The following is a 13486-nucleotide window of genomic DNA, read 5'->3' as shown; positions in this document are numbered from 1 at the left end:
TAACTCCTTCCTTTAGTCTGTAACTACAGGTTAGTAAGTAACTATGGGTCCTAAGACTGTAAAGGTCTACTGGACCATCTTGCAAATATACCTATGTAAATCTCTTATTATGCCCCCCAATATCTATACATGTAGCCTCACATCTAGCTCTTTCTGATAAATGGGACTAAGAACCCAAATTTTCTTTTTTTCTTCTTTTTTTAAGATTTATTTAAAGAGAACATGAGCGGGGTGGGGGGGAGAGGGGCAGAGGGAGAGGCAGAGAACCTCAAGCAGACTCCATGATGTGTACAGAGCCTGACAGGGAGCTCAGTCCCATGACCCTGAGATCATGACCTGAGCCAAAATCAAGAGTTGGATGCTTAACCAACTGAGCCTCGCAGGTGCCCAAGAACCCCAATTTTTAAATTTTCTTTTACATCACACTTTATTCCACACATTTAGTACAATTACATATTCTCTATTTTTTTTAAAGATTTTGTTTATTTATTTGACAGACAGAGATCACAAGTAGTCAGAGAGGCAGGCAGAGAGAGAGAGTAGGGAAGCAGGCTCCCTGCTGAGCAGAGAGCCTGATGCGGGGCTCGATCCTAGGACCCTGACATCATGACCTGAGCCGAAGGCAAAGGCTTAACCCACTGAACCACCCAGGTGCCCCATATATTATCTTTATTTTAAACCTAAGCTTGAAACCGGACAAATAATGTAAGCTCTCTACGCCTCAGTTTCCCTAACTATAAAACAGGAAAACAATTTTATTAAGCATTATAATGTAGTAAAATTTAGAGTCACAAGATAAATTGCAGCCCCAGTTTAATTTTTATTATGTGGAATTGAATTATGTAATCTCTCAGTTTCAATATCTATAAAATGAAGATAAGAATGTGATCTATTAGAAAAAAAGAAAATGACCTACTATTTCAGATTGCCTTGAAGATTAACTAAAACAGTGAATGAGGGATGCCTGGGTGGCTCAGTCGGTTAAGTCACTGCCTTTGGCTCGGGTCGTGATCCCAGGGTCCTGGGATCAAGTCCCACATCGGGCTCCTTGCTCAGTGGGGAGCCTGCTTCTGTCTCTGCCTCTGCCTGCCACTGCCTGCTTGTGCTCTCCTTCTCTCTGACAAATAAATAAATAAAATCTTTAAAAAAAAATAAAACTGAATGAAAACTACTTTGAAAAGTGTAAATGCTATACAAATGTTACTTACTCCTTAAAATTTGTCACATAAAGTTATTTGAAGTAGGAACATAAATATAAGTACAATGTTCTGAGAAACAACATGTTCAGAGCTAATTTTTATTGGCTTCTGTCCTAGTCTTTAATTCTGAGTGGATCTATTTAACAAAGTCAAACCTTAAAGTTCTGAAAATGAGAAGTGAAGTAGGAACTTGAGTTTGATTTGTCTAGAGGCCCTCTTCACTACAGCAATAGGTAGATGTGGTGTGTTTTTAGAAACTACTGGCTCTACTGTCTTCTTTTGGGAGTGGCTGAGTCAGTTAACTTCAAAAAAACAGTTTTGTCTTGGGACGCCTGGGTGGCTCAGTTGGTTAAGCAGCTGCCTTCGGCTCAGGTCGTGATCCCGGCGTCCTGGGATCGAGTCCCACATCGGGCTCCTTGCTCATCAGGGAGCCTGCTTCTTCCTCTGCCTCTGCCTGCCATTCTGTCTGCCTGTGCTTGCTCTCTCTCCCTCTCTCTCTCTGACAAATAAATAAATAAAATCTTTAAAAAAAAAAACAGTTTTGTCTTGTTGTATGTTATTATATACCTAAGCATCCACACGGTGTTATCCAAATATAGCAGTTGTGGATGTAGGAACACAGCCTTTTGAATTTGATCTCCAGAGCATTCAGAGTGGCAAAGACAAATGTTTTCAGAAGGAATTAATATTAAAATTATTAATTATTTATTTCAGAAGGAATTAATCTTAAAAATCTCATAAAACAAATACAGATATGAATGGGGTAGCTGTAGCATCTGCAGACAATCTGAATGGGAGATAAGGAGGCCCACCTAATTTTTTAAGTGAAAAAAGTAACAATTTAATATTCCTTTGGAGTTAAACTTAAAGCTAAAAGTTTTGGTTACTAACAGTATAATAAAGTAAAAAGTTGCTACAGAAGGTTATCTAAATACAGGTCTCCGTAAAACACTAAGTAACTAAGTTGGACTGGTTCTGTGGTATCTGCTTCATGTGTGCCTGAAGGTGGAGAGGGTCTGAAACAAATGAACTCCAAAATGTATCTAAGCTTAGGAAAGGTATATTCCATACGGGTAAAAAGTGGTTATGATCAATCACCTGATCATTTACCACCAGGAGAAATTTGTTCTTATTAAGATTAGCCAAACTACCAAGATTAGTGCCTTGAGACATGTTCTGAAGTTACAGAAAACTAAAGATGAAGTAGCAGGTGTTATCTAGAAAACTAGCCTGTAACTGGATACATCACAGTTTGGGTGGAGGCTTTGTAAGGAGATTCTATCATGCTTATTAATACTGGGTTCATTTCCTGAGAAGCAATATAGCATATCACAGACATAATAGAAAAAGAGTATCAGAGCAATCTGAGCTCAAATCTTGTTTCTTCTACTTTCAGTGGAATTGCATTTTATGTAGGGCTGAGGTTCTGAAGTTGATACACAAGGCAAAAATTGTGCTGTCAGTACTACTTGAAAATCCCATTAATCGTCCATTAAATATGCTATTTTGAGATTTTTGCTTCAGAGTGACTGAACTCAGAAATCATATAAATGTTTTATTGCTTTGACTATTTCACAAGAATCCAAATTATTGGCTCTTCTGATTCTTGGTAATCATCCTCATCATTCTAGATAGTCTTAATTATCTATTTTCTTTTTAACTTTTGTTAGAAGTTTTCAACTTATTGTCTCTCAGCTCTAATTCTCAAATCCTTCATTGTATGTTCTCCAAAACTGGGTCTGAGGCCTTTAAATATTTTCTCCTTTCCAGCGGGCATGATGCTAAGCTTTATCAGTAGAGGGCACAAGAGAGACATTAGAGAAAGAGAAGGTTTTGCAGCTGGTTCAAGTGCATTACTCCACAAGCTCCTGAAGTTTGTGCGCCTCTAGCACCCAGGACCTGCAGCATGAGAAGCCCTCCAGCACACAGCTTCCCTAGTGCCCAAATCCTGCAGCACAGGTGGCTTCTCCAGCATATCATCTCCCCCATACCCAATTTTTTCCCTAGCCTTATTGAGGTAAAATTGGTATACAAAAAATAGTAAATAATTAATGTATACGCTTGTCTTACCATCACTTCCAAAAGTTTCTTTTTGTGTGAGTGTGGGTGTAACATGAGATCTACCCTCCTAACAAACTTTTAACTCATTGTTAAGTACAAGCACTATGTTGTATAGCAGCAGATCTCTGGAACCACCCTCAATATTTTTGTCGCAAAGTGCCTCTAGTGAGACACCTCTCTGTGAACAGTTTTCCCTGTACCCTAGAGGGCAGGTATCTGGCGAAGGTCTGCCAACATGGCATCCAAATGACTTCTCTGCCTTCAGTAAACCACAGTCATGCCCTCTACAGCAAGGTCTAAATCTCAACCTCTTCCATTGGTGTTCCACCTCTGCCCAAGGGGATTGTGGCAGCTACTTACACCTGCTATTCCTATATTCTTTCTTTCTTTTTTGAAAAAATTTCTAGCTTTATTGAGGTATAACTGATAAATAAAATTATAATATATTTAAAGTGTATAATATGATGATTGGGTATATGGATACGTGAAATGACCCCCACAATCAAGTTAATTAAATATATATTCTTTTTTTTTTCTTTAAAGATTTTATTTATTTATTTGACAGACAGAGATCACAAGGAGGCAGAGAGGCAGGCAGAGAGAGGGAGAGAGGAGGAAGCAGGCTCCCTGCTGAGCAAAGAGCCCGACGCGGGGCTCGATCCCAGGACCCTGAGACCATGACCCGAGCTGAAAGCAGAGGCTTTAACCCACTAAGCCACCCAGGCGCCCCAAATATATATTCTTTAATGTTCTACTTCTCACTAGCAATTCTTCATTACTCCAATGCCTTACTATATTTAATAAATCTTTATATTAAACTTGCCCTGTTCAAATTTCTATGTGTTTTTTTTTTTCCTGCTTATCCCAGACTGATACACTATTAGGCAATGTATACTTAAGATCCTCAATTAATTCTTCAAATTCCTGGAGAATGTCATTCAAGCTGTCATAACTCTTTGGCAGCCTGGCCCTTAGATGATGTATTTCACTTTTTGTCAACAGTCAGGAAACCCTTTAAATCCTTAAAAATTATTCACAAATCTTTCTATAGGTATCACCAAACACCTGATCATTTTGGGCTTTACTGTTCTCACATTACAAAGGATAGTATGAATAACTCAGTGAACAGATTCTTAGCTCCCTTTTCATGGTTTCTCAGAAATATGTTCACCGAATGGAATGGTGTCATACAGTGTTATTTCTCTCTCTCTCTCTCTCTGCCAAGCACTGTAGTTGAATAATCACAATTCTGCTCTCTTAACTGTGTGACCTCATACAGTCAGTCAATCTATCTAAGTTTCCTCATTGGCTTAAAAAAAAAAAAAGATAACATCTGCACTACAGAATAATATGGATAATTAAAATAAGCACTTTAAATAAATTATTTATTCTTTTTTTAAAAAGATTTATTTATTTTAGACAGAGAGTACAGCAGGGAGAAAGAGAATCTCAAGTAGACTCCCTACTAAGTGTGGAACCTGACATAGTATTCAATCTCATGACTCTTCAGATCACAACCTGAGCCAAAACCAAGAGTCAGATGCTTCAACAAATGTGACACCCAGGAGTCCCAATAAATATTTTTCTTAATAAATGCATAATTTACACTTAATAAAGCCTGGCAGACAGAAAGCACACAAAGAGCACGAACTATAACAATAAACCTATGGCCACATGAGTTTGAGTTCTGAAGGAAACATGGTTTACTCTTGGATTAAAGCTGCTGAAGTAAGAAGAGACAAGATATTTTTGGCCAAAGTTGGTGAAATACTTCAAAGACCATGTATTATAGCAGGGTGGTTAGAAAAATCCTGTTTAAAATATAGGTTAGTTGTTCCCAAACACCAGTCACAGGACTGGCTGCTTAAGATTTCTTTATATAGCTTTATCGAAAATATAAATAAATGTTCAGATCCCCCTGGTAGAAGCACTAATTCAGCAGGTCTGGGATAAGGCCAACCATCTGTATTTTAATCACTTCTTCAGTGATTCTAATGAGTGACCAGGTGTGAGGCCATTGTATATACTACCACCATCTTGTACTTTGAGGCCCAGGTAATTATTTATTCTTCAATACCTTGTTCTTGTCTTACTAGGAAGTTGGACAAAGAAGGTGGGCAGGTTACCTTAAGAACATCTTACAGGGTAGGGCCTTTTATATATAACCACTTTTCAAGCACAAGTTCCCAATAGATATCCAGATTCTATTCAACTATGTTAATAGAAGAAAACTTTGTAAAAGGCAACACAAACTCAAAGAATTTTCAAGTGCTTTATTTGATGACTAGAACACTGAATGTATAAAGAAAGACAGATGTTTCTTTCAAGATTAAATACTAAGGAGACACTAAATACAGAGGAAAGACAACGGAAGTAAAATTTTCTCTATGCTAATTATTGTCCAACAATCTCACCAGGATAGTAATACTTATACACTATTTATAATAGTAATGGAAGCCAGGTGATGTATAAACAATATTACATTACTTACTTTGCCATTGTTTCTGCAGACAGGTCTTCAGAATTCTTGACCTTTGTTTCACCTAAAAAGAAAATATTTAAAAAATAAAATTCCCAATGATAGGAATTATAAAAGCAAAAGTATTCGCTTTCAAAAACCTCACTTTGGGGAATGAAATGCAGATTTCATTATTGTGTATGATGGGCTTAGCAAGGGTTTTCTGTTAAAGATGTATCTCTATAGTTGGCCATCCTAAGGAAGATATAATTTAGGCGGCCTAGCAAAGATTTATCCACATTCCTTATACATCACCAGCATCAGAATTTGGTTACATTAAAGGACATTTTTTTTTTTTTAGCTAAACAACAACATATATGTGTGTATTTATAAAATATCTTTTAAACTAAGACTTTGCTCAAAGAGCCCAAATGGAACAGGCCAGGTTATTTTGTGGTCACACTGAAATTTGTAATACTTAACACTATTCAAAGGAATTGGCAAATATATCATTGAGTCAGTGACTAATTAAGAACATCACTCACCATGACCTCGCAGATCTAAAGCCACAATCCTACACTGAACTCTACTAATGATCGCCGCCTAGGGAGATAAGGAAAATCTGAGTTAGCAAATCTTTCCCCATCACTAATGATAACTTTGTTGAATGAACTGCCATCAGAATTCAAGAATCTCAGAATAATCAAAGAAAGACATTTCACTTTTTTTTTCTTATTTGGGTACAGCTGACATACACTGTTACATTAGTTTCACGTGTATAACACAGTGATTTGACAAGCTTATACATTATTTTATGCTCACCACATACAACACTATTACATTATCACCGAATATACGCTGAGCCTTTTATTCCTGTGACTTATTCATTCCATAACTAGAAGCCTGTATCTCCCGCTCCCCTTCACCCATTTTGTCTATTTCTCCATTCCCAACCCTTTGGCAACCATCAGTTTGTTCTCCATATTTATAGCTCTGATTCTATTTCTTGTTTTTTTTAGATTCCACATATGAATGGAATCATTCGGTATTTGTTTTTCTCAGTCTCATTTATTTCCCTTAGCATAAAATCCTCTAGGTCTAACCATGTTGTCATAAATGGCATGATCTTATTCTTTTTTAAGGTAGTGTAATATTCCATTATGTGTACATATCACAACTTCCTTATTCATTTGTCTAGTGATAGACACTTAGGTTGCTTCTATATATTGGCTATTGTAAATAATGCTACAATAAACATAAAGGTGCACATATCTTTTCAAATTAGTGTTTTCATTTTCTTTGGGTAAATACCCAGTAGAGATATTATTGGATATATGATATTTCTACTCTTAATTTTTTGAGGAACCTCCATACTGTTTTCCATGGCAGATATACGAATTTACATTCCCACCAAGAATGTACAATAGATGAAGAAAAAGCACTTGACAAAATTCAACATCCATTCATGACAAAAACTCTCAGGAGAGTAGGCTTAGAAGGAATATACCTCAATATAATAATAAAGCCCAAATACAAAAACCTACAGCTAACATCACACCCAATGGTAAAAAAACTGAGAGTTTTTCCTCTAAGACCAGGAACAAGACAAAGATGCTCACTCTTGTCACTTTTGTTCAGAGTACTGGAAATACTTGCCACAGCAATCAATTTATATTCCCACCAACAGTGCACAAGGGTTACCTTTTGTCTACAGCCTTACCAATGGTTGTCTCCTGTCTTTTTGATAACAGCCATTCCAACAGTTGAGAGGTGATAACTCAGTGTGGTTTTGCTTTGTGTTTTCCTGATTAGTGATGCTGAATATTTTTTCATGTACCTGTTGGCCATTTATATGTCTTCTTTGGAAAAATGCCTATTCAAGTCTATTGCCCATTTCTACTTATTTTTTTAAAGATTTTATTTATTTGACACAGAGAGAGAGAGAGAGAGAGAGACAGAGCACAAGCAGGGGAAGTGGCAGGCAGGCAGAGGGAGGGGGGAGCAGCAGGCTCCCTGCTGAGCAAGGAGCCCAATGTGGGGCTCGATCCCAGGACTCTTGGATCATGACCTGAGCTGAAGGCAGACGCTTAATTGACTGAGCCACCAGGGGCCTCTATTGTCCATTTTTAATTGGATTTTTTTGTTCTTATTGAGTTGTATGAATTCCTTACATATTTTGGATATTAACCACTTATCAGATAGATGGTTTGCAAATATTTTCTCGCATTCTATAGGTTGCCTTTTCATTTTGGTGATAGGTTTGGGTTGTTTTTTTTTCCTTTTTTCCTTTTGGAAGCTTTGTGTTTGATGTACTCCCACTTGTTCCTTTTTGCCTTTGTTGCTTGTGCTTTTGGTGTCATACCCAAAAAATCATTGCCAAGACCAACGTCAAAGGGCTGTCTCCCCATGTTTTCTTCTAGTAGTTTTACAGGTTCAGGTCTTATATTTAAATCTTTAATCCATTTCAAGTTAAATTTTTGTGAGTGATGTAAGATAGGAGTCCAATTTTATTCTGCATGTGGTTATCCAGCTTTCCCATTACCACTTATTGAAGAGACTATCCTTCCTCCATTGAGTCTTCTTGGCTCCCCTGTCAAATACTAGTTAATCATGTATGCATGGCTTTATTCCTGAGGTCTTGGTTCTGTCCCATTGGCCTATGTGTCTATTTTTAAGCTAGTACCATACTGTTTTGATTACTATAGCTTTGGATGCAAATATGACATCAGGAATTGTGATGCCTGGCCTCCTCTTTCTAAGGATTGTTTTGGCTATTCAGTATTTTTTCCACACAACTTTTAGGAATTTTTCTTCTATTTCTGTGGAAAATGTCTTTGGGATTTTGACAGGTAATGCATTGAATCTGCAGATGGCTTTGGGTAGTATGAACATTTTAATAATATTAATTCTTCTGATCCATGAACATGGGGTACCTTTCCATTTGTGTCTTCTTCAATTTCTTTCATCATTGTCTTATAATTTTCACTGTACAGATCTTTCACCTCTTTGCTTAAATTTATTCCTAAGTGTTTTATTTATGTGCTATTGTAGATGGGATTGTTTTATTTATTTTTCCAATAGTTCAGTGTCAGTGTATTAAATCACATTTTAAAAATCAGCTAGAGGTGCACCTGGTTGGCTCAGTTGGAGGAACATGCAACTCTTGATCTTGGGATTGTGAGTTCAAACCCCACAGTGGGCAGAAATTACTTAAAATAAGTAAATAAAAATTTTAGGAATCACCTAGAAAAGCAAGTCTTTTCTATTTCTATTACTCCACTGAATACCTTTAAAGAGAATAGCAGACTGAAATTCTACTACACTTTGCTATTTGTTCCTGAAAGCTAATTTACAAGGGTTATTTAACACATTACGATGGTGGTAGAGCCTTCAATGCCAAAAACAAATCTATACTCTGGAAATACAATTAAGTGCACCTGTGTGGTTCAGTCTGTAAAGAGTCTGCCTTCGGCTCAGGTCATGATCTCAGGGTCCTGGGATCGAGCCCCACACTGGGCTCCCTGCTCAGCGGCAAGTCTGCTTGTCCCTCTGCCTCTGCCCATCCCCCTGCTCACGCTCTAATAAATAAAATAAAAAAATCTTTTAAAGGGGCGCCTGGGTGGCTCAGTGGGTTAAGCCGCTGCCTTCGGCTCAGGTCATGATCCCAGGTCCTGGGTTCAAGCCCCGCATCGGGCTTTCTGCTCAGCAGGGAGCCTGCTTCCTCCTCTCTCTCTGCCTGTCTCTCTGCCTGCTTGCGATTTCTCTCTGTCAAATAAATAAACAAAATCTTTAAAAAAAATCTTTTAAAAAATTAAGTGGCAAAGATATTGTCAAATTTGCTTTATTATTCTACATTTTAAAAAACTGAGTTTTTTTAAAGGAGTAATTGTCAATCCCAACTTTATCTTGAAAGCAGTAATTTATGATCTGCCTGTCATTAAACAAGACAATAATGCTAAAAACAGATTTTCCATTCACTTATTTAATAAATCTTTCTATACTACATCTTTTAAAAATCTGGCACCTATTAATCATGTGGTTACAGTATGAAAAGCATGGGCAATGTCCCTGCTCTCATAATGTTTATATCCTAGTGTGACAAACAAAGATTAGAAAACAATGAAAGAACAAAGTAAATTCAGAGCGTAACATGTTCTATAAATAACGAAAAAGTGTTAAAGCATGTCCATAATAATTATTCTCTTTAAATGTATTCATTAGAGTAATAGAAGTAGAAACAACTTACAAAGCAAGATTTCATTCTTTTTGCTGGCTGAGTAATATTCCTGTGTGTGTGTGTGTGTACACACACATGCATCTTCTTTATCAATTCATCTGGGTTCTTTATCAATACATCTGGGTTCTTTCAATAGTTTGGCTATTGTGTACACTGCTGCTATTAATATTGGGGTGCATGTGCCCCTTTGAATCACTGTTTGTATCCTTTGGATTAAGACCTAGTAGTGCAATTGCTATGGTGTAGCTCTATTTTTTAATGTCTTGAGAAACCTCCATCCTGTTTTCCAGAGTGGCTACACCAGTCACTCGGGAGAGGGTTCCCCTTTCTCTGCATCCTCCACATCTGTTGTTTCCTGAGTTGTTAATCTTAGTGACTCTCATTGTAGTTCTGATTTGTATTTCCCAGATGCGGAATGATGCTGAGCACTTTTTCATGTGTCTGTTAGTCATTTGTATGTCTTCTTTGGAGAAGTTCCTGTCTTCTGTTCATTTCTTGACTAGATTTTTTGTTTTTAGGGTGTTGATTTTGATGAGTTCTTTAAAGATTTTGGATACCAGCCCCTAATCTGATACATCATTTGCAAGTATCTTTTCCCATTCTGTAGGCTTTTTAGTTGTGTTGACTTTTCCTTTGCTGTACAAAAGCTTTTTATCTTGATGAAGTCCCAATAGTTCATTTTTGCTTTTGTTTCCCTCGCCAAGATTTATTTATTTTAATGAGAGAAAGGGAGAGAGCGAGTGTGTGCACAGGGAGGGGAAGAGGGAGAGAATCTTCAAGCAGTTTCCCCACTGAGAATGAAGCCCATTGTGGGGCTTGATCTCATGATCCATGAGATCATGACCTGAGCGGAAACCAAGAGTCAGATGCTCAAGTGACTGAACCATCCAGTCACCCTGTTGGTTTTTTTTTTTTTTTTTTTAAAGATTTTATTTATTTATTTGACAGAGAGATCACAAGTAGGGAGAGAGGCAGGCAGAGAGAGAGGAGGAAGCAGGCTCCCTGCCGAGCAGAGAGCCCGATGTGGGGCTCGATCCCAGGACTCTGAGATCATGACCTGAGCCGAAGGCAGCGGCTTAACCCACTGAGCCACCCAGGCGCCCCACCCTGTTGGTTTTTTTAAAGATTTTATTTATTTATTTGACAGAGAGAGACACAGCGAGAGAGGGAACACAAGCAGGGGGAGTGGGAGAGGGAGAAGCAGGCTTCCCACTGAGCAGGGAGCCCGATGCAGGGCTCCATCCCAGGACCCTGGGATCTTGACCTGAGCTGAAGGCAGACGCTTAATGACTGAGCCACCCAGGCGTACCCCCCAGCCGCCCCATTTTTTTTTTGGTAGTTTTTTGATTACTGATTCAAATTTGTTTCTTGTGATTAGTTTATTCGGATTTTCTATTTCCCCCTGTTTCAGTTTTGGAAGATTGTATGTTTCTAGGAATTTAACCACTTCTTCTAGGTTGTCCAGTTGGACATTGGGATTGCTAATTTTAGACAAATAGCTTTTCACATATTTGGTATTATTTCCTTAGAACAGATTCCTAGAAGTACAACAACTATATCAAATGGTATAAATATTGATAATTCAAAGCTAAATTACTTCCCAAGAGAGCTCTGACACTAAAGAAAGGAACAGTGAAGTAGGAGTTGGAAGATGTGATTTCTAGTCCCAATGTTTGAAAATATTTGTTTTCTAATGCCTTTGCCAACACTAAGAATAGTTTTTGGAAAATATTAATTTGATATCTAAAAAAATGATACCTCCTATGTGAATCATATCTGATTACTAGTGAGGATGAACTTTCTCATGTCTATATGTTCTCCATGAACTGTGTCTTCATGTCCTTTGGTCTTGCATATCCTGTGTCTGGGATTTTTCTAACCATGTTCTATCTTTTGTTATCAGCCATATGTAAATGACTTACTGACATTTGATCAAGACTTTAGAATGATTTACTTTCTCAAATAGGATACAATGAATAAAATTTACCCTTTTCTTAATTGTTCAAGGTCAGTTTTAACTTCTTCAAGGAATAACTATTGAGCACCAACTCCAGGACAGGCCAGGTGTGTTGTCATATTAAGAGTGAATAAGCACAGTTTCTGCTGTCAGGGATCTCATGATGTAGCAACATAAGTATCAACCGCAGTTGTTCATCTCTTCCTTTCGCTGTCAGTATACTTGTCCTCCTGCTACGCTAGTACCTTTTTGTTTCTATTTTACTATAGTATTTTACCGGTTAACATGTGGGTGGATGTCTGAGAGTAATTCTGCCTCTCAGGATCATAAGGTGCTTGGGCTTATTCCTGCTGTTTGCCATGGCTGCCTTCTCAATCATGTTCTAGTGTTTACAAAAATACGAGCTCTGGAGTCAAGTCAATTGCCAGAGCACTCATTTTTACATAGCCATTTTTATTTCCAAAGCACTGTCACATATAAACTCATTTAGTGGGCTGGTATACTGTCAGGAATAACAACAACAAAAAAGGGCAGGTAAATTTAACCAGCAAAAGTCCAAGCTATTAATATTAAGCTCAGCGGTAAGGAATTTCCTTGATTATACAAGTAAACCAGGTAACAACTGAGACATGATGACCTATCTATAAAAGACTTTCACAAAGAATGGGATGCTAATAGATGTTTTAGAAAAAAAGGAATTGGGTGGTCAGGTACATTTGGAAGACTCAGGTGAAATGAAATAGATTTATTTAGAAGAACATCCTAAAGACCTTAATAACATACTGATATATAGTGAAATTCTGACAGAAATCAGAGGAAGATATTATATATTTCTTAAACTCATTTAATCATAAAAACCTTATTTCATTAATATCTCATGGAACTTGTAATTTGTAGACTATAGTTTGGTAAAAAGAACTAGAGAGTTCCTCTGCACTAACACATATAATGTCAGCAGCTATTTATCACCTCCTCTATGCCAGTCACTTTCCATGTTATTTCATCTTTCTATGAAAAAAATATATTTAATATCAATATATGTTAACAAATCACTTATTATAATATTTGTACATGACTTTAAAATTTAGTTTTCATATTCCACTATTTTACATAATTTTCAAAGAAATCTTGAAGTATAAGAAGAGAGTAAGGGCTTACATGTCTTGTTCTATTGGTTCAGGGGAACTGGAATACAGTTACTACTCTAGCTCCTGCATTAGGAACAGGCATGTGATGCTATTACTCATTCATTCAAGAAACATTCCTTGAGCATACAATTAAGTGCCAGGCATAACTAAGCCATGGTCTTCACCTCACAATCTAGTTACCTAGTTGAGGAATGTAAATTATCAAAGCAATGCTTCTAAAATGTGAAATGTAGCTAGTCCAAAATGAGACATAAGTTCCTAACTGCCTTACTGAATTTCAAAGACAGTATAAAAAATAAGGTAAAATATCTCAGTAGTAATTTTTATACTGATTACTTATTAAAATGATAATACCACAGGTACAATAGGTTAAATAAGATATATACTATTAAAAACAATTTCACTTTTTAAACCTATTTTATGTCT

The 13486-nt window shown here is 37.1% G+C and overlaps 1 protein-coding gene across 2 annotated transcripts in view; it reads right to left on the bottom strand.

The window, feature by feature from the left end:
* Nucleotides 1-13486, bottom strand: part of LOC111159433 (protein phosphatase methylesterase 1) — a 64019-nt gene that overhangs the window by 26813 nt on the left and 23720 nt on the right. For both annotated transcript variants that reach the window (XM_022521897.1, XM_022521896.1), the window contains exons 4-5: nt 6264-6321; nt 5752-5803 (exon numbers count right to left, since the gene is read on the bottom strand). In XM_022521897.1, the coding sequence (XP_022377605.1) occupies nt 5752-5803; nt 6264-6321 (110 nt within the window). The remainder of the gene's footprint in view (nt 1-5751; nt 5804-6263; nt 6322-13486) is intronic.

The sequence above is a fragment of the Enhydra lutris genome, unplaced genomic scaffold, assembly GCF_002288905.1.
Source record: "Enhydra lutris kenyoni isolate GAN:26980312 unplaced genomic scaffold, ASM228890v2 scaffoldscaffold68, whole genome shotgun sequence".
Lineage (NCBI taxonomy): Eukaryota > Metazoa > Chordata > Mammalia > Carnivora > Mustelidae > Enhydra > Enhydra lutris.
The sequence above is the reverse complement of the archived record's forward strand: the minus strand, read 5'-3'. Positions and strand labels throughout refer to the sequence as shown.